At 34.7% G+C, this 20,855-nt stretch overlaps 4 protein-coding genes across 7 annotated transcripts; 1 reads left to right on the top strand and 3 right to left on the bottom strand.

The window, feature by feature from the left end:
• Window positions 1-1,960: 1,960 nt before the first annotated feature.
• On the bottom strand, window positions 1,961-4,897 carry LOC126761206 (uncharacterized). Its single transcript, XM_050477188.1, has 2 exons — window positions 3,499-4,897; window positions 1,961-3,440 (listed from the first exon to the last, which is right to left on the bottom strand). The coding sequence occupies exons 1-2, from the start codon at window positions 4,726-4,728 to the stop codon at window positions 3,432-3,434; spliced, it is 1,239 nt and encodes a 412-aa protein (XP_050333145.1). The 5' UTR covers window positions 4,729-4,897; the 3' UTR covers window positions 1,961-3,431.
• Window positions 4,898-11,306: 6,409 nt separating this feature from the next.
• On the top strand, window positions 11,307-12,054 carry LOC126761868 (myb/SANT-like DNA-binding domain-containing protein 1). Its single transcript, XM_050478294.1, has 3 exons — window positions 11,307-11,491; window positions 11,535-11,677; window positions 11,730-12,054. Exons 1-3 carry the CDS (start codon window positions 11,307-11,309, stop codon window positions 12,020-12,022), a joined length of 621 nt encoding a protein of 206 aa, XP_050334251.1. The 3' UTR covers window positions 12,023-12,054.
• LOC126761209 (putative nuclease HARBI1) lies at window positions 11,770-13,854 on the bottom strand. Of its 4 annotated transcripts, XR_007667341.1 has the most exons (5): window positions 13,544-13,849; window positions 13,081-13,480; window positions 12,926-13,028; window positions 12,327-12,869; window positions 11,770-11,843 (listed from the first exon to the last, which is right to left on the bottom strand). XR_007667341.1 is itself a non-coding variant. In XM_050477193.1 (4 exons), exons 1-4 carry the CDS (start codon window positions 13,721-13,723, stop codon window positions 12,638-12,640), a joined length of 900 nt encoding a protein of 299 aa, XP_050333150.1. In that variant the 5' UTR covers window positions 13,724-13,854; the 3' UTR covers window positions 12,254-12,637. The 4 variants fall into 4 exon arrangements, 3 of the variants coding, with proteins under 3 accessions (XP_050333150.1, XP_050333149.1, XP_050333151.1); XM_050477193.1 differs by lacking the exon at window positions 11,770-11,843 and having other exon boundaries at window positions 12,254-12,869; window positions 12,926-13,013; window positions 13,544-13,854; XM_050477192.1 differs by lacking the exon at window positions 11,770-11,843 and having other exon boundaries at window positions 12,255-12,869.
• Window positions 13,855-15,122: 1,268 nt separating this feature from the next.
• On the bottom strand, window positions 15,123-16,974 carry LOC126761867 (uncharacterized). The gene is made up of 2 exons (XM_050478293.1): window positions 16,740-16,974; window positions 15,123-15,442 (listed from the first exon to the last, which is right to left on the bottom strand). The coding sequence occupies exons 1-2, from the start codon at window positions 16,972-16,974 to the stop codon at window positions 15,123-15,125; spliced, it is 555 nt and encodes a 184-aa protein (XP_050334250.1).
• Window positions 16,975-20,855: the final 3,881 nt, after the last annotated feature.

The raw sequence follows: 20,855 nt of genomic DNA, 5'->3' as shown, positions 1-20,855 counted from the left end.
ATAATAATTTTATTCTTTATAAAAATATTATTTGCTAAATTTACCTGGAGCCGTTGTTCTGATTTGACATTCCTCAGTATCAACGACCCGGCATATCTTAAATAAACATATCGAATAATAACAGTGGCATTTGATTTCATTTTTAAAGGAATTAAATGCTTGCTTATTTAAACAATTTTATTATGTTGGACGCTCTTTTTAAATGATCTGCACTCGTTCTTCTTTATCTTCAACATGGCCGCAGATCGTGCTGCCACACTCCTTTATTTATAATAAGATACATAATTTACAGATTTATGATGTTACCACAATATATAATTTACATATTTATAATGCTGCCACAGTTCGACCATCCTGACATGTAATCGTCCCGATTACGCTTTCATTAGGGAGACTATGGTTTAACCAAGGCTTCATGTTTGCTACTTCCCATATTCCTTCATATGGAATTTGGCTAAGTTGAAATCCCTCGACATCTCTAAGTATATACCTGTCATTAGGAAGTATTTTGCAAACTCTATAAGGACCTTTAAACTTGGGGGCAATCTTTTTACATGCACCTGGATTACTTATATAATTCTTTACCATAACATAATCTCCTTCCATATACTTTCTTTGTGTCCGATGTTTATCTTTCAGCAATTTATTATAATTTTGAGACTTTGAAATATTTTCTGCTGCCTTATCCCTAATATCTGCTAAGTTACGTTCATTATTATTCAAATCATTTTCTTCTAGTCTTTCTCTGAGAAAGTCAACGACAGTTCCCCTTTGTGAAACTCCAAAAAGTAGTTCGCTTGGAGTTGTGCCTATACTTCGATGCATCGTATTGTTTAAAGCATACTCTATGTCCGGTAAAGTTTTGTCTAAGCTGAAATTAAAGCCACCGCTGGTTAATTTTGCTATCATTGGAGCAAGACTACGATTAACGCGCTCCACCTGTCCATTGGCTTGTGGCGATCCTGTCGCAATTTTTACATGTTTTACGTTATTTGTTTTCAAAAATTTTCAAAATCTTTTGATGTAAACGCACTGCCTCGATCAGATATCAATACCTTTGGACGACTGTAACTACTAAAATACAATTTTAAACAGCTCATGACCTCCCTGGTGCCTGCTGAACACACCGCATATAACTTAACAAATTTAGTGAACCCATCTATTACCAAAAATACATATTTTTTCTTAGAATGTTTAAATGACACTGGACCGAAGTGATCCACATGAACAGTTTCGAAAGGTACGTTTCCTTTGGGTATATTATGTAAGAGGCCCTCATGTTTCCCACTCTTCGAGGAAAAGGCAATACACTTTAGGCAGTTTGAGATATATTGTTTAATTTTCTCCTTCATTTTGGGAAACCAATATGACTTTATTATAGCACTGAAAACTTTATCACTTCCCATATGACCCATTTCATCGTGATACTTTCTCAATAAATGTTCTTCCATCTCATTTGGTATATAAAATAGTATATTTTGTCCGTTTTTTCTATAAACTAAGCCATTCCGCATTTCAAAAACACCATTTTCCTTGTTTTCCAATTCCCCCGGATTTCAATAATTTTCCTATCTCGATTTTGGCAAATTGACAGATTTTGCTCAAACGTATTTTCTTCAAGAACTAAGATATTTGAAGTGCGACTAAGTGCGTCCACATGGAGCATTCTATTTCCATTACGGTGTTCGAGAACATATTGAAAATTTTGCAATTCGAGTGCCCACCTGGCTATTCTTGGATTTACTTCCTTCTTATTTAAAGTTAGCATGAGTGAATTGCAATCAGTGACTATCTTAAATTTCAATCCTTGAAGATATACCCGAAATCTCCGAAGTGCATAAATAATTGCAAGTGTTTCCAGCTCAAAGCTGTGGTATTTAGATTCGGGCTCGCTGCTACGTTTCGAAAAATAAAAGACTGGGTGAAATTTGTCGTCACTCTTTTTTGTAATAATATTGCACCAAATCCCCGAGAGCTGGCATCGCAATGCAGCTCTGTATCATCTCTTGGGTCGTAAATCGCTAAGATAGGAGACCCAATTAATTTATTTTTAAGTTTCTCAAAACACTGTAACTCGTCTTCCCCAAATGTAAATTTAACATTCTTTTTTATTAGTTTGTACAGAGGCTGAGCTTCTCGCGAAAAATCTTTAACGAATCTTCTAAAGTATGAGCATAAGCCCAAAAAACTGTGTACAGCTTTTGTGTTACTGGGTATAGGAAAATTCACTATAGCTTCTACATTCTTTTCATCCGGTAGAATACCTTTACTCGAAATGTTATATCCTAAATAGCGTATTTCTGACTCCATAAATCGGCATTTATCTAACCTCAATTCCAATTTGTTTTGTACTAACTTATTAAAAACTTCCTGCAAAATGTCTAAATGTTCTTCTTCATTACTTGTAGCTATCATGATATCGTCTAAATAAATAGCAATTTTCTCTGCTCGAATCAGATCATCGAAAACATGGCTAACAAACCGCTGGAATGTTGAAGGTGCATTTTTCAGACCGAAAGGCATTTTCAAAAACTCGTACTGCCCCATCGGTGTTACAAAAGAAGTGTATTTAATCGAATCTTCAACCATATCTACGTGATAAAACGCACTCTTTAAATCCAATAACGAAAAAATGCATTTATTTGCTAGTCTATCTAACAGATCATCAATAAGAGGCAAGGGATAGTTATCTTTCAATGTTATCTTATTCAAACTACGAAAATCCACACATAACCTTATATCACCTGTTTTTTTTCTTACTAAAACAATGGGGGAAGAATATTCTGACTTACTCGGCCTAATTATCTTGGTTTGCATTAAGTCATCTAAAACAACCCTAACTTGTTGTTTTTCACTGTATGACAGTCTTCTTGGAGGACAATTAAAAGGTTTTTCTGTACTCAACAACAGTTTCATCTCACATCTAATTTTTGGCGTATCGGGGCGCTTACAGCACATATAATAATCTTGAAATATTTGCAGAAATTTTTGTTTTGCATAGACACTTACATTATCATTTTTTATATAAACATTAGGAGTTTTTGCTTCAGTTTTCAATACTTCATTGTAATTCACAGAAAATTTAGTGTTATCAAATTCAATTTTCATTAATCTTTGACACTCTTCATCATATGTGTTATTTTCGACTTTGAAATTCGAATCTATTTCTTTACATTCTAATTTTAAATTAGATTTACTTAAAAAGTCTCTTCCTAAAATAATTGGATGAGTCATTGTTTCATTTGTTACAACTAACATCGTTAATTCAATTCTTTTATTTTTGAAAAAAATAAAACTGTTTACATTTCCGACAATAGATAATGGACTTTTGTTTATACCACTATATTTTAAAAATACATTGTTCTTTCTGTTTATTACTACATCTGGTACGAACTGTTGGCGAACAAAGCTAATGGGGCTTCCCGTATCAATTAATGATCCTAATAAAGTTTTATAAGTAAATTTAGAATTAATAAATACATAATTTAAAAACCTTACATATTCATCGCCTTCCATCAATTCTGTGACATGTTGTACAGGGCGGCTCTTCCTTTGTGGACAATTTGCTGCTAAATGGCCAACTTCAGCGCATACATGACAAGCACCAAGCTCTCGTTTGGGTTTTCGGCATACACTTGCTAAATGGCCAACGGAGTTGCAATTGTAGCATCTCACGACTCTTGTTGTTTGTTGTCCATTATTCGACTGCTCATGTTGATTGTCTGCTGTCATTTTCTTTGATATATATCGTGGCAATTGAATATTTCTAAACGCTTCTAACAATTCATATTTGTCATGAAATCGTTGCATTTTAGCTTGCGAACGTAAAGTGTTATCCGGAATACCATCAATTAGATATTCTACAAGTTCATCTTCACCAATTAGAATTCTATTTGCCAGAATTAGTTTTTCTTGGAAATATTCTCGAAACGATTCGGTAGTCAACCACTGCCTGATTTCAAACTTTTTCTTTAGCATCAAATTGCTTGTTTTTTCTTCAAACAGCGAGCTCATTTCCTTTAAGAACTTGTCGATTGGCATTAAAATCAAGTCATCTCGAGAATGTAACCACTTTAGCGCATTGCCTTTTAATTTATTTGCAATTAATGCTCTTAGGTTGTTATCATCAAGTTGGTAAACACTCTGGATATTTTTTAGTTGTGCTTGCCATAGCTTAAGGCATTCACCACTACCAGAAAATTCAGATATAAGTTCTTTAACATCTGCGAACTTTTGCTTATTGGAAATGTTTTTTGTTTGATTATCACTATTTCTCAACTGTTCTTTTTCTCTCATTAGAAGTTCATTTTCCATCTTCTTTAGTTCACACTCACGCTTCAACAATTCTAATTCGATTTTTAAAAGTCGCCACTCGTTTGCATCACACTCTTTTTGTTTCTTTTCAACACTCGTTTGATTACTTGCGTCATATTGTGGTACAATCCCATTGCTAAATTCACCACACTCCTCGGTGATGTTTATACTGCTCGCTCCTTCGTTGATTTCATCAGCTTGTTCTTTTTCCGCAATGATGGCTTGCGTACAGTCAACGTCAGCGTCAACGTCAACCATGGAGTTTCGAAAATTTCCACGAAGCTCCTCAGGAATTTTTTGTAGGCGAACAATTAGTTCGGCTTTACTACCTGTTGTTTTATGTTTGAGCGAACGCAACCATGATTTTAATTGTTCAACTGTGTATAAACTAAGCGAATCCTCGTTTGATGACATTTTGGGCGCAATACAACCACTTCTGATATTTTAAACAATTTTATTATGTTGGACGCTCTTTTTAAATGATCTGCACTCGTTCTTCTTTATCTTCAACATGGCCGCAGATCGTGCTGCCACACTCCTTTATTTATAATAAGATACATAATTTACAGATTTATGATGTTACCACAATATATAATTTATTATATTTATAATGCTGCCACAGAAAAAGCTGTGTTGTTAATAAAATTATTAATAGCATTAATTGGAGGAAGTCGTGGTGGCGGTTAAATATTGTAATTGTGCGTGTTATTCGCATGAATTTTTCTATAAGTCATGTTGTCTAGTTTTTGGTATAAATGTAGGCCTTGGGGCAATGTTGTCGGTTCTCTTATGCTGAGAAGATGGGTTAATACGCCGATTAGTCCTCTAATGAATATGTCGAGAGCTTTGTCCCTATATGAATTGGTCATAGTCCGTATGGGCTCCTCGTTTAAGAGGAGACATGGAATTTTGTATTATACAGGGGAAAGCTGTTGGTAAACTTTTTGATAAAAGATCGGAATGTCGTCGTGGTACTGGACCAGAGTGGTCATTCATTTATTTATTTATCCGAATAATGCATCATGAGGCATTTTCGGATTTGACTCCATTCAAGTGGAGTATTGTACGACTCCAATGCGGTGTTGGCATCAGCAATTATTTTATGCCTGATCGTATGGAGTATCGCGAAGTACTTAGGGATATTCTTGACCACCTCGTACGTTTTGAAAATTTTGTCGACGCTTTTCCTCCATAAATAAAATTCTCCTGGTCGTGCCGAAAATTCTCTAAGGCATTTAACCATGTCCGGAATCTTGTCTAATTCGTTTATATTGTTTGCGTTCGGTGTAACTCTGTAACGCCAATTATACTTTGCGTCGCGGTGAACGGTTTTTAAAAAAGCCAAAGAAAACAAATTGAATTACAACGAGGTGACGTTGATGGTGATCAAGAACAGACCGCTTTATTTTATTAAATTGACTTAAAATGAAGCTTATTCTAATTACAACTTGCTTATTATTAATATTAACTTATTTTTAATATATCATTGCTGAATAAGCATACTTTGATTACTTCCAATAATTCTTAGGAAATTTACTTGCTAAATTAATTTTTGATTACTTTATTTGTTTAAGCAAATTGCAAAAGCCGGAAATGGTGTTATTTAGCAATTTGCTTTAACAGTTCATCGTATTTGTCAAATGTGTCGTTTCTCTCTTTTTAAGATTCGTTTTTATTACTTTATGGGATACAACCTATCCTAAAAATTCAATTTCGGCTGCTATAAACATTGACTTTTCCATGGAAATTTTCATATGCGCTTTTTAAAGTGTTCGTACTAAATATTTAAAATGAAATATATTTTCATTTATGCTTTCGCGTATACTATAATATCGCCAAAACAGACGTGACAAAACTTTCCGATACATTCGTGTAGAATATTGTTCATCGCTAGCTGAAATATAAATTATTCCCCAGCCCAATGATCTGTTGTCCAGGAAATAAAATCACAGTTAAATTTTCCAATCAAATAATTTCTATTAAGCAATATGTGATTTTTTGGAGTCTGGCTTAAGAATAAAGCTTAAATTATAAAGAGTGGCCGCATCTACATGTTTTTTTCCACTTGTTTATAATGAGGCGAGTGGTGTAGAGCATATGTATGTCCTTCCACCATTTTGCCCCCTGAGCTGAATCCATTTTACTGTAGAAAGAATTTGCAAACGAATATCGAGCATGATTTTCTTCCAATTTTTGTGCTAATGCCAATGCACTAGGCATGTCTTTAGGTTGCGACGAAAACGTAATGTCGCTCATTGGCTTCCGCAAGCCACAAACAAAAAACCTCAAAGCATCTTGCCTATATTTTTGGCAAATTGACTCAATCAGTTCTTTTTTGCCCTCATTTATCATAATGGTTTTATTTATTATCAAGGTCAATTTCTTTTCGACCTCGTCGTAAAACTCGGCAATTGAAAGTTTCCATTGCCTAAGAGTTTACAATTCCTGTTCAATCAAATAGACTGGTCGCTTGTCAGCATAAGTAAAGTCTAACAGCGCGATGATCGCCTTAAAATTCAGCACGGTATTGAATGACGATAACACTTGGTCGGCCGAAGCGACAATTTTATTTCTTATTATTGCCACCGCTTGGTAATGTTTCGAACTGTTTTCGTAATTTTCAAACAACTTATAGGCAGCAATAGGCTTGCCTTCAACTAACATATCGTGGCCTTTCGCCACTGAATTCCGGCAGAGATTTAATTATCTCTAAAGATTCCTCACACCGAACTGTCGGGCCTATCTTCACTGCTTCATATTCTCCACTTCTAATGGAGTTTCTAAAGCCTTTAGTCGTTCTGTCAGCTGTCCTATTGTCCTCTCGAAGGAGGCCCTAGTCCTTTCCCGAGCTGCTGTAACGGCTCTATTACCCTCAAAGTCGCTTCGTTCATACTGATGTCTCTTTTACCCTGACTGTGACAATGAAGTTATTTATTCCTTAGCGCTATTAAAAGCATGTTAAACACACAAATACTTTAGCTCTACGGGCACTTTAAAAACTTTACTTACACTTATGTCAATTTAGCGCTATGCGCAATTTTTTATTTTAAATTTGTCTTCAATAAATTTTATTTATTCTTTTTCCTCTTTCTTTTTTATTATTTCGATAATTTCTTAATGGGAAATTTCACTAGTTTAGCGCTATGCGCTGTTTTTTATTAATTTCAATAAATTGTATATACATATAACTTTATTAATTCTTTTTCTGTTTTCTTTTCTCTCGATCACTGAGTACTTAATATTATTGAAAATATTAAAGATAATTCTGGTGTGGTTTCGTCTTGGCTGATCCTATCCGTGTTGGGCGCCAATTATTTATAAAGTCCTACGGCTGTTGTCCAGGAAATAATCTTTATTTCCCCAGTCCTACGGGCTATTGTCCAGGAAATAAACTATAAACTTCAACTTTTACAATTTAATAATCATCACTAAACACTATGTGCTCTTCTTAAAGTCTGGCTTAAGACTAAAACTTAAAAATATGAGCCCTGTCTGATTGCCTATGCTTGGCACAATATATAAATTATTCAAATGTATTGTTCAATTTTAAAATTATTTTATTTGCCGTCATCTCGGCTTAGTTGTCAAGTATAAAGTGCCCCTTAAAATTATTCCTAACTTAGCTCAAGCCACCAACCCGCATCGCGTTGTGGCTCCTCTGCTGACGTTTTGCTGACCTTGCGCCTCGTGCATGGTGTTTGTTTACTTTGATGTCTGGCCAATGTTCTCACGCAAAATGTGCTGACTTAGCGACATGTGCAGAGTGGTAGGCTCTTATTACGACGGGAATTAGGGTGTGTCGTTTCCTCGCGATAACTCCTCCCCTTCTAAATGGGGAACGTCCTCGGTCCTCAAAGAAGCGGTTTTAATTGCAGTTTCAACGGATTTGGCTATGATAATCTCTCTCTTGGTCCTCCTTATCCTGAGAAGGACGTAAACGGTGAATGCCATGATTAATAAGACACCAAAGGCTGAGAAACCTGTAACGTGGCCATAATGGATTGATCGCTGCAGGTGATTGATCCTTTGAACATTCTCTAGATTCACATGGTGAAGGTAAGAAGCGCTTAATATTTCTGTGTGCTGCGTCAAGTTGATTGTAGAAGCCCATGGAGTTTCAGGTTTTAGAGGCAATGTAGAATTTTCGTTATAAAAAGTCGTACCATTAATCTTTACGTTGTTTTTGAAGACCACGAGGTATGTTCCGTTGACCGTAATAGGGACCTCATTATTTTCCTCGATGACAGCCAATTGGTCATTGATGACAACAAGGCCGTCACTTATCGGTTTTGGATTGCTAATAACTTCCTATCGAACTCCAACCTTTGTGCTGCCAAAGCACTTCTAACTTCCGCCTTAATTAACTCGCTTATTTGTTCTGTGTTCATATTTGCTTTCTGACTTCCTAACTTTAAATTTCTAAAAAGGTCTTCCAGACCTTCACTCATTAATTTTTGTTCTGTCACTTTCCTTTATTTTATTCACAATTATTGTTATATTTATTCCAGGAAACGAGCATCTCACTTACCCTTCCATTGGATTTGAATAGATTAAAATTAGGTTCAGGTTCTTCCGGTTAGTTGATCTGGCCAAAGGTTGTCTCTTCTTAAAGTCCACGTTGAGTCCAAGTAGTTGATTGTTGTTGATTTTAAGTGATCCAGCTATCGTAGTCACACGAGTCGAGTTAAGAACTTTATATTTTTCTATTAAACTTTTCACTCGCGGGCCCCACGTTGGGCGCCAATTATTCAAATGTATTGTTCAATTTTAAAATTATTTTATTTGCCGTCATCTCGGCTTAGTTGTCAAGTATAAAGAGCCCCTTAAAATTATTCCTAACTTAGCTCAAGCCACCAACCCGCATCGCGTTGTGGCTCCTCTGCTGACGTTTTGCTGACCTTGCGCCTCGTGCATGGTGTTTGTTTACTTTGATGTCTGGCCAATGTTCTCACGCAAAATGTGCTGACTTAGCGACATGTGCAGAGTGGTAGGCTCTTATTACGACGGGAATTAGGGTGTGTCGTTTCCTCGCGATAACTTATATATATACATATACAAGTTAAACAAAATCGATTTTAACCAAACTATAAGATTGTGGAGTTTTTCCAAATGCACTGCAGTTAACGCTTATTGAAATCCCTCAGCGGTGGCGGCGTGCTGGAAATCGTTGAAGAAGAGTTGCCACATACGCGGCATTCTGAAGAAGTAATAGACGAAATGAATAAAACAGAATCTACTATAGACACAGTGGCTAGTAAACTAACCACCTTATTATTTACTTTATTTATAAAACAATATAAATGACAAAGTTTATTCTTTTATCATATATGATCTTGTATACAACATTCAAGTATGTTTATATTTACACATAGGTTTATTTTAAATTATTAAATTAGGTTTATTTGAAATTACTAAATTAGGTTTACTTTAAAACAAATTAGTTTTATGATAAAATATTTTAGGTGATGCTAAATACGTCTTAAAGGTTTGATGACCATAAAAAGGCTGACCGATCTCATCGAGTCTCGCGAGAAATGAGAAATGTGATTAAAACAACCGTACACTTCAGTGTCCAAATTATTTCTAAACTTTTATTGAATAGAATTGAAATTTCTTAGTCTAATTCAGACCCGTCCAACATAATTTTGTTAAGGAATTTTGTGAAGCATTTTCATAACCGTAGCGGAACGCAGCCATTATCTGGTGTATTTGAACTTAAATAAAAATTTTTCATCCTATAACTTGTAATTATATTATTTTTTTCTTTAATTTCTATTTTGCTTTCATTGAAAAAAAATTCTGAAATTTCATTTATATTTGCCAATTGTTGAAGAATTTGTGTCGGCTTCCTGACATTTTTTTTAATTAATTTCAAATGATTTTCAAAATCATATTCTGAAAATGTGTAAAGACAACCCAATTCTTCAACACAGTCGCAAATATGGAGTAAACCATGGACGTTGTACGATACAGACTCCCGGCCAAATATAATTGCAAAATTGTCAACAAACAATTGTAACATAGCTCAGGCTATACTCAAATTTCGTAAATTATTAGACGCACAAGAAAGAAGTCTACACGCGCAATGAAGAAGCAGAAATTCATAATAAAAATCTTCGTGCAAGTGGTCTTTTAACAATAAGATTCCAGTGTAAAGAAGAAATTGTCGAAACTCTGTTGCTTTCCAATGGTGAATTTCTTTGAAACTCCTTGGCAATCTAATAAACTCTTTTGGAATATATTTCCTTATCAACTCAAATTGGGATGACATTTGTTCTCGGCTACTTTTGCTCATTTTGTACTTTGATTTTTTTTTTCAATAAGGCAATCAACATTTTCTTGGTAACACCCATGTCAATCAAATGCATTGGATCCAATGGCACTTAACTGATCATATTTAAATTTATTTTTTCCAAAGGTGATTTTGAAGAAATAAATTTATTCAAATGATGATCTTTATATTTTCTTGCAGCAAAATCAGCGTTTGTAATTAAATTCCCAATTTGAGTGGAATACGCTAATTTTTTTTTTGTTTTTTGGCTATTTGTGTAAATAATGAAGTCTCTTCACTTATAATTTTTTAAACTTTTATTTCTCCTGCTCTGCAGGAGCAGCCAAATCTTTTCGATTACAGATTCGGTCTTATACCATGTTCAGACCGACACTTAATCACACGATTTCGGCTGTTGAATGGATTATCCCACTAATCTTAAAAATTTATCAAGATTTCGCCATACAAAAATGACGGTTCCAAATCACTTCATTGAAATGATTTGAAACTGATCCACGCTAAATCTCTCTGTGCGACTCTGATTGTGCGCAATCTACTTGTCAGCACTGGAAATTTTTATATTATCACAGCTGATGCTGAATGCTGAATGTAAACAAACAAGACAAAGAAGACAAAAAAATAAAACTAAAAATTGCCGTTGATTACAAATCAAATTACTAAGTAAAAAAAATATGGAAAAAACTCAAAAAAGAAACGAGTTATGTGGAGTGAGGCTGCCGAGGCCGACTTAATCGAGGTGTGGCAACAAAAAATGCCAGAGCTGCGATCAACGCGGAAAAATAACCACATATACAAGGAAATGTCCTGTACGATGCTTTTGGCTGGACACGAATATACGTCCACTGAAATTAAAATTAAATTGCACAATTTTACCAACAAATACAGGTAAGTAATATATTATGAGGTTAATATATTAATTAAATATTTTTTTTATTTTTAGACACGAAAAGCAGAAAATTGGCCCATCGGGTGGCTCCCCTAGTCGGTGGAAATATTATGAGGCGGTCCACCAAGCAGTAGGTGGTTTCAAAAGTTTTTGTTCCGCCGAACTTGTAGAGGATAGCATTGTGGGTAAGTTTTAAGCGCACTGGAGTCGACTTTTATTTGTTTCTTCTATTTTCAGTTGACATGGAACCAATTTACATTGAGGACGATACAGAAGTAGAGCCGCCGCTCCCAAGCCCAAGCGATGGACCTTCTACGTCGCGTGGTTGTGCTCGGCCATCGTCAAGCGATGCTGCAAAAAAGAAAAAATCAGGGTTAACAATAATGGAGGAAATGAAGGATGACTTATTAAAGGCGACTGAGGCGATGAAGGCAGCCGATGAAAAGCGTCTTTCTCTCTTACAAGAATATATAAACGATTCAAAAGAAGTGAAGGATGCTTTCATCGACTTCCTTCGTCGCCAAAAATAGATTTAAAAATTTTTTTAAGTTTTAGTTTAAGATATAAGATAAATGATGAATTTAAAAATGAATTTAAATATGTATGTGAATGAAAATGAAAATATATATGTAATATATAAAATATATATATAAATGAATAAATGAATACGAAAATGAAAAATAAATATAAATATGTAAATGAATACCAAAATATATATGTAACATATATAAAATATAGAATTTTTTTTTTTTGTACTGGAATTGAATTATGAGATATGTAAGTATGGATCGGTTGAGATTTAATAATATTTCAAAGTTGAATGTAATAACTCACCGAAATACGAAACGAACGCTTGTCTTATTTCCTCTGCTCTTGGGTTGACATTTCCACAAATGTTAGAGACGTCTTCTGACGACTGCCGAGATTCGTTTTCGATTTGTTGTGCTGCAATCCACTTTTCGTTAATTTCATCATTTTCCTCATTTAAAAAGTTGTGCAAAACGCAGCACGCTTTTATGACGATTTTCGTGTTGGCCATGTGGTTATCCAAGCCTTTTCCAACCCGTCTAAACCTTCCCTTTAAATGACCGAAAGCATTCTCCACCACTCTTCGGCATTTCGAGAGTACATAGTTGAATTTTTTTTTATCCAAAAGTTTGGTTTACACAAAATGGGTACGGTTTCATCAAATGTTCATCAAATTTGAACGCAGAGTCGCCCAACAAAACGACTGGAACATTAACTGACGATATTTGTTTACTCATGTCTTTAAATATAGTAGATTGTGCCAACTCGCATTTTAAAGATGATCTCTCAAATATTGAAGAGTCATTACAACGGCCTGGACTACCAACGTTGATGTATATAAAGCGACATCTATAACATTAAAGAAATACATTAGGTGTTTAAACGAGCTTCATGAAAAAGCTTACCTTGCATCTACTAAAGCCAAAAGAACTGTGGAATACCAGCCTTTGTAATTGTAGTAGTCAACAGCATCTTCTGCAGCTGGGCGAACTTCTATATGACAACCATCTAAAACTTAAAAATATATAAAAACTCAAATGTAAAAAATTTAACTTATTACCTATAGCTCCTAACACTTGAGGGAAACCCAATGACTCAAAACCATTTAAATATTCGCGCAATTGAATTTCGTTCATTGGGAATTTCTTCAAATACAAAGGCAACAAACAACGCCAGACTTCATGACAGAAATCAATTAGAATTGAGCAGACAGTGCTTTTACCAATTCCGAACATATTTCCAATTGTTCGATATTCTGCAGAAGAGCCAAGAGCATATAAAGCAATAGCAATGCGTTTCTCTAATGGAATTGCTTTGCGGTAGTTGGTATTTTCCTTCTCAAAACCTTTCAACATAATGCACAATTTAATAAAAGAATTGCGCTTCATTCGGAAGTTGTTTTTAAAAAACGCATCCGAATTCACCTGGCAGTCGACTTCCCAAAACATTTGGCCACGAGTCTAAATTATATACACATTATAATTAAACGAAGTTATAATACCAATATTTATATATGTACTTGCCTTTATCCAAATAGACCTTGTTGACTTCGCTCCATATATACTACACATTTTTAGTGCTAAGTGTTCATACAGCAAACGTTTCCTTGCTAACCGGTTAGAATCAAACAATTTCCAAATTATCTCCATTGAGCGGAGATAATTTAGAAAAAAGAACACAATTTTTATAATAAGGTACGCCATTTCAATGTTTTCCTTTAATAAATGCTTTGATGTTTATGGTTGAATGTCAAAAACATCTGATTTATAAATCACTAACGGCAGTAAGAACACTGTTGGGTTATGAAATGCTTAAATGTAATCTAATCTTTTAAATTTTCGGTCTGAACATGGTATTAGACTAACTATTTCCCTAAACAAAAGCCGCTGCCGCTGCCACTGCGGTTCGCCGATGTTGTCGTTATTGCTGTCACACGCTACTCTGCAGACAAAGTGTCAGCACTTTCCGTACCTATGGGAATGTTATTGTCGCTGATTTCGCATACTGTTGTTATTGCTGTTGTTGCCATGCGCGGAAGGTAAGTTGCATCGTAAGCACTTCGATGCACTACAGGTGAAATGAATAAGCAGATGGTGGTTTGGCTATGTGTGTTAACTTGTACATTTGGAGCAGCCATGAGCTGATGAATGATGAGCAATACCACAAACAAAAGATTTTGCTGGTGCATCACATATCACAACTCGTACATTCAGTGGAATAAATTTGCCATTGATGGCAACTCCATTATTTAATAAAATTTCCAATTCTGCAACAAAACTCTCCAAATATACACAAATATCATCAGGTTTAGTTTTTCCTTCGTAGATTGCAACAGGAAATACAACAGATTTATTACAGCTAACCACTTTCACTAAAATTGGCCATAATTGTTTTTGTGAAGATTTGAATAGAGGTAATCCGTCAATATTTATGTCCACTATGATTTGAAGTAAACTCGAAAATCTTTCAATTTTTTGTATTTGGTTTTGTAAACCAAAATATATGAAATCACCAGGAGATACATCTTTTGTTGATATTTTTTCCAAGTTTACTTGCATCAAAGTAGACGGACTTAACGGAACATCTAATCCACTTTCATTTAAAATTTTCAAAAGTGCACGCAGATTTTTATAAGATATTCTTGCATCTAATTGCCATTTCCTAATTTTTTCAAGGAATGTTCTTGCTTTCGGAATTTCGTCATGAATTTCACAATTAAAACTGTCTTCAATTGTGTTTTCAAGAATGTCGTCATGACGCTCTTCTACCGCGTCGTTTGGATTTTCGCTACCACTTAAAAAATATTCATCACGCTTCCTCTTCACTAATCTTCTCATGTGCCTTTTAGAATAACTAATTTTTTATTGATTATTTTAATTTAATTATATAAATTATAGCAATTACACTTAAATTTTTATAAATTTTTGTTCAACACTCACAATTAAAAACGACACGTGTTCACTTGCAGCCTTTGTTCTTTTTTGTGCTCATTAACATAACAAGTGAATATACGAGTATTTAGTCGTCATTCGGCAATGCACAACTACATGCCACCATCTAGTCACATTGATCTAGATAAAAAGTAGGTTTCTCTATCTATCTTTATACCACTGATTTTGTGTTATAGGACCAATGCGTTTTGAAGGGACGCATCAAAGCCACAAAGCCGTTTCTCTTCCCTGTCATTGCAGGCGCACCATCTGTTGTTAAGCCGCAAAGATTTTCTGTTTGAAGTTCATATTTTTCTATACAACTTTTAACTTCTTCGTAGATGTCTTGTCCAGTGGTTGTATCTTTCATTGAACGCAAATCTAACAATTCCTCGATAACGGTATAGTCTTCGGATACTCCTCTCACGAAAACTGCCAATTGGGCTGTATCTGACATATCAGTACTTTCGTCGAGCGCTAAACTATTACTAGCTATGGTTTGATGTGACAAACTTATATTTTTTATTATTTTTTTCTGCTCCGGACAGGCTACTGAAGCGAATATCTCAAGCATTCCTTGACGAACTCTCCGTCTGATAGAGGTTTGCTTCGCTTGGCAATGACTTCTGCTATCATGAAACTAATTTTTGTAACAGTTTCGGAATTTTCTTTCGGTATTTTGAACATCGCTTGTTGACCGGTCATATTTTTTTTTAACGAATTTACACAATCAATTTGAATTTGACCTTTGTACTCATCATATTTAGAAGCGTGTTGATGGCATATTGATCTGGAAAATTTTAATTGTAGCGCAACTCATAAATTATAACTAAAGAAAAACATCATAACTAAAATAATTACATTTTTGGAGAATTGCATTATTTGCTTACCGTTTTAATATATCAATGCAATAATTCACGAAATAATATATGTAGTGCCAAGGGCTAGCAGCAAAAGATAGAAGAAGGATATCTTCTGTATACATTACAGACAAAGCGGGCGCTGACACGAAGGACAGTGGAAACGCCAGTAATTAAGGAAATTCGCCATGCTGCATTTTGGTAATGTGGTTGCCACCACATGTATATATATATAAATATATATATATACATATATGTTTTTAGCATACCCGAAATGCGCTCACTCTCTTATTCCACAACTAAGCCTAATGTGGAACCCAATTTTATGTTAGTACGATATTAAGTGTTTACTATATTTATAATTACTACGTGTTTAGAGTATGGGAATGTAACTCGCGCTACCGTCCTTTCGTTGTTCTTATCTTCATCTTTATGTTTTTGTGTTCGTCAGCTTTGCAGTGTTGCATTCAACAGTAGTAAGTGTTAAAAGTTACGTCTACTTCTAGTTGTCTTGCGTTCGTCTGTCGGTCCCACATGTGCGCGAGTTAAGTGTGTAGAGCCAAGATTAAATAAAAACACAAAGTTGTTATAATTAACTGCACTCTACTTTATTGGTTCTTCTGAACTAAACTTGAAATGTCAATGTCACTGCTATTTATAATAATCAAATTGTTCAGCTGCTAAGCTGTTATACGATAACTTATTGTTTATTTGTTTGTGTACAAATTCTGCACTTACATTATAATTTCTTACGTTCAGCGCCTTGTGGTACAGTTGATGATACGATTCGCGAACTCCAAAATTCCTCAGGAGTTCTTGTTTTGTTTCTGTCCAGCTTGGATTGTCGAGGGCTCTAATTGCGTTAGCTGCTTCTCCTTGAATTTTTTTTTGGACGTGCCGCTTATAAAAATACTCCTCCACGTTGGTACCGGCAAACAAGTCGATGAAAAGTTCGACTTCATTAATAAATGATGTGACGTCGTATGTATTATCTCCTCGGAACTCCTGGATTCTCGCTGCTTCTTTTAGTGCTTCCGATAGTGGTAATTGAAATGTTGGATTGTTATGTGGCAAGTGACGTGTTGCAGCAGATGGAGTTTGATTTGCTGCAGCTTCTATTGACACTGCCGATGTGGTTGCTTGTTCTGTTTTATGTGTTTCCATTTTTTTTTTTTTTTTTTTTTTTGACTGCGTTCGACTGCCAGTTATATTTTAACTTTTAATTTAATTTTATTTTATTTTATTGGCGTTCGACTGCCAGTTATATTTTAACTTTTAATTTAATTTTATTTTATTTTATTTAAATTTCACTTGAACAGTTTAGCTTTTGTTCGTTTTAGTTACTTTTCTTGAGAGAAGTAACCCCGTGACTGCGCCAGTTAAGTGTGTAGAGCCAAGATTAAATAAAAACACAAAGTTGTTATAATGAACTGCACTCTACTTTATTGGTTCTTCTGAACTAAACTTGAAATGTCAATGTCACTGCTATTTATGATAATCAAATTGTTCAGCTGCTAAGCTGTTATACGATAACTTATTGTTTATTTGTTTGTGTACAAATTCTGCATATGCAGAATTTACTGGTCAATGCTCGAAAAGTAATATAAACAATAATAAAGTGAACGACCCTTATGCAAACATATTGCTTAAGTGTCGTTCTGTACATAAATAGTGTAAGTGTCGCTACAAGGTAATAAGCGACAATAATTAAAACTGCTGTTTATGCTTAATCGGCATATTTCGTTTTTGATTGTTTATATGTATTTTCGTGCATTGGCTTTTTAATTGTGGAGGCTAAGCCTTAGCTGTGGTTTTGGAGTTGGAGCTGCCGTCGTTGTTACTGACGTAACTCGCGCTGCTTTGAATTGTATTTCAGTTGTTTTGGCTCGGGATACTTCCTCGTTTTATGGGTCATGTCTATTTTCGATAGGATCAAATTTTGTGCTTGATTTATGAGATCCTAGTACATGGTGAGAGATAGATTATTTTGTCGTATCCTTATCATTTCTTCTTCTGGGACGTATTGAGGACGTCGGTCTAATCGTCTAGTCGATCGATGTTGTCTTCAAAATTTAATTTCGTATTATTAATGTGGGGATTTGCATCCCACTTCTGACACCACTTTGTGGGGGATTGTTCTAAAATGAAACGCTTTATTTTGGATTTTTATATAAAATGATTTATTTAATACACTGGTTGGAAAACGTAGGTTTAAATACTCAGTACAAAATTAGTTTAATGACCAATGCGTCCGTACAGTATGGAGTTTCAAAATCAAGTCCGTGGTTTGAACTGTCGCTGTCGGCGTTCATTCCTATTCGTTGAGGCCGTTCATTTAGGGTGTACGTTTAGAGTTGCATGCGTGCACAGGTCATGGTTGCAATCCCACATTAAATATTAATATTTATGTTGCTGTAGCAATGATTTTAGATTGTATCTTGAGCTCTAGATTGTATCTCTTTGTCAGCATTTGAAGCAGTTAGGGTTAGTAAAAATAATAATACAAACATATTGTTAAGAGTTATGATTAATTAAAGTTAAGATCTAGCAAGTTATCTAATACAAATTTTATTGGGGCACAGTATGAGTGTCGCAGATTGTCTCAGCGCTTGCACAATTTTCTATCGAGAAAATTTATTGCTATCTATTAGTCTGGTAGCCATCTTTCTCCATGCTCTGTATTCATTTTGGTCACCGTTGAACGTGGTGAGGATCTTGAATATGTTCAGGTCCATTTGTAGTCTGTTGTAGGAGGTGGTATATTCAGATGTCCGTTTTCCTGCATGGACACTCTCCTTTGTAAATCTGCTGAAGTTGGCATTCTTGTACATTTTTTGTTCACGGTTATTCCTCTATGAGGTTATTCATCTAGAGGCAGTCTAACAATTAAGAACCTTGTCTGCTTGATTACAATTTTAAATGCTTTCGAATAATTATTACACGGATATTTCAATTTAATAACAAAAATATTTCTATTACATGTGTTAATTGCTTACCCACTTCGCTGATTGCACACTAACCACTTTGCCAAACTTTCACTGTCTTAAAATAAAACGTACGGTTTCGGTTTCTGCCTTTGATTCTCGAGATTTCGATTATAACTTACTGCGCTTTTCTTCGGCTATATGGCCTTACAGCCAAAGACTTTGAGTTGTTTAAGTTTGGTCCTATTCCGAACCACAACTCTTTTGGAATCAGATTGTTTTCATTGTATACGATTCAGCAGATATGCCGCAGTCACATCAGCTGCGACCCAGAATTTTTCCTCCAAATTTACTTCTAGTAGAATGCATCATACTACGCCATTCTGTTCACGAGTGTAGCGAGTCGTCTTCTGATAGATAATACTGTAATTTGTAAGATACTTGTCGAATGCTTCATTTACATATTCACGCATATTGTCCATTCTGAAGACTTTTTTACATTTCGAGCATTGATTCTTCACCATTACTTTGAATTTTACAAATTCTTCGAAAACTGCTTCTTGAGGTGTTGTTGCTGTTTTCCAAATTCCGGTAATAATAAGTCTATCTGCTTCCTCACGGAATTTTGAAATTTGTGCGAATGGTAATTGCCTGTTTTTATAAAATTTTGGCATGGCAGTGCCCTGCATACGTATACTTGCTTAAAAAATTTGTGGTTTAAGTTGCATTTGACAAACTAACAGGGTTGACAACTATGAACACTGATAGCCAGTGTTGTACAGTGTTACGTTCATGTCATTATTACTTATTGAAAAATTTTAAATATTGAAACTCGTGTCCATTTTTTCCTTTTGTAGAGCTGGTACAGATCCACACCTTCAGTATTTCCTTGAAGAGCTGCCAGTTGTCTGATTGAGGTATGTTTATTATATCCTATGCCTCCCCTTGTGTGGTTCCATGAAACATTGTCCTTATTTTTATTTTTGGAGTTCACTGTTAAAGATTGTGGATAGTAAATATTCCGTATTACTGAAGAACGAGGTAATGTTTATTATTTCGGTTCCAGTAAAGAGAAGCAGATCGTTGACTGTTTTTAATAAGGCATTTCCGCTGCCATTATTTTCTTCCGTCTTGTTTCGCAACTCTAGGCAGACTTGCCTTATGTCTTCTTCTATGGCTTACTGCTGACATTTGAGTCTGTTCCCCTTCCATATTTCTTCTCTGGTCGTATAGATTTTGTCGCTTTATTTTTGCGTTTATTTTTGGTTTGTTGGCTTAAGTGTTTAATTCGTTTTATTGTGGGTGGTGTTTTTGATCATATTCATATTTTTCCACAAGTGATTGTTTAATTTGCTCCCACGACTTATTCTCACCTATACTCTTCATTACGTCTAAAGCTGGACCCTGGATTTTGTTAACAATTACCCTTAAGAAGATATAGTTCCTTGCATTTTGATCCTGTACAAGGAGCAAGTGTGTCCACGCCATTTTATTTGATTATTATTGTTTATTTAAATTCAGTGATTGTTATAATTTTCCTAAATTTTTCTGCTTTTTTTAGTTTTCACTATGAACAGAATATCTATAAATTATATGTAGATTCCTTTGCGTATTGTAAATAAACGAATCTGTTAGCGTACATTTCTTAACATTTTAATTAGCATTATGCCTATCTGTTAACATTGAGAATGCTCATTTATGCTAATTTCGAGTCTGTTGATGTTAAACTGTAGTGAAATACGCTCATCGTAACGAGTAGTCCTGCGAAAAGTGTACTAATATTTTGACAAACCTCACACCAGGAACCTTCTTTATATTAAACGTTCTCTGAATGAACTGCTATCCAAGTTGTTGTGAGTTGTGGAAATAGTAATCTATTTAGCCATGCTAAATGCTGCTGTTTGTTTTTCTGGCTTAACTAGATAACAGTAGCAGAAAAAGCAAGCATTTAATTGTTAATAAGTTTACAAATTGTTAGATAATATTTATATATATATATGTACATATTATATACATTTTTAAGACATTTATAAATTATCAAATTAAGTGTTTAATAAAAGTAAAAATACATAAAATAAAATAAAAATATACATAAAATATTATTAATGTTTTGTATCGGAT

The sequence above is a fragment of the Bactrocera neohumeralis genome, chromosome 6, assembly GCF_024586455.1.
Source record: "Bactrocera neohumeralis isolate Rockhampton chromosome 6, APGP_CSIRO_Bneo_wtdbg2-racon-allhic-juicebox.fasta_v2, whole genome shotgun sequence".
NCBI classification, from domain to species: Eukaryota; Metazoa; Arthropoda; class Insecta; order Diptera; family Tephritidae; genus Bactrocera; species Bactrocera neohumeralis.
This window is presented reverse-complemented; position numbering and strand designations above follow the sequence as displayed.

Excerpts from the sequence above, each read along its gene's own strand:
- LOC126761206 (XM_050477188.1), bottom strand. The coding sequence starts at position 4,728 with ATGTCATCAAACGAGGATTCGCTTAGTTTATACACAGTTGAACAATTA.
- LOC126761868 (XM_050478294.1), top strand. The coding sequence starts at position 11,307 with ATGTGGAGTGAGGCTGCCGAGGCCGACTTAATCGAGGTGTGGCAACAA. Across the intron at positions 11,492-11,534 it reads AATTTTACCAACAAATACAG|TTTTATTTTTAGACACGAAA; the intron begins GTAAGTAATATA and ends ATTAAATATTTT. Across the intron at positions 11,678-11,729 it reads TGTAGAGGATAGCATTGTGG|TTGACATGGAACCAATTTAC; the intron begins GTAAGTTTTAAG and ends TTCTATTTTCAG.
- LOC126761209 (XM_050477192.1), bottom strand. The coding sequence starts at position 13,723 with ATGGCGTACCTTATTATAAAAATTGTGTTCTTTTTTCTAAATTATCTC. Across the intron at positions 13,481-13,543 it reads CAAGGTCTATTTGGATAAAG|ACTCGTGGCCAAATGTTTTG; the intron begins GCAAGTACATAT and ends TATATAATTTAG. Across the intron at positions 12,870-12,925 it reads TTGGCTTTAGTAGATGCAAG|ATGTCGCTTTATATACATCA; the intron begins GTAAGCTTTTTC and ends TTAATGTTATAG.
- LOC126761867 (XM_050478293.1), bottom strand. The coding sequence starts at position 16,974 with ATGGAAACACATAAAACAGAACAAGCAACCACATCGGCAGTGTCAATA. Across the intron at positions 15,443-16,739 it reads TTTCATCGACTTGTTTGCCG|CTAGTAATAGTTTAGCGCTC; the intron begins GTACCAACGTGG and ends ATCAAACCATAG.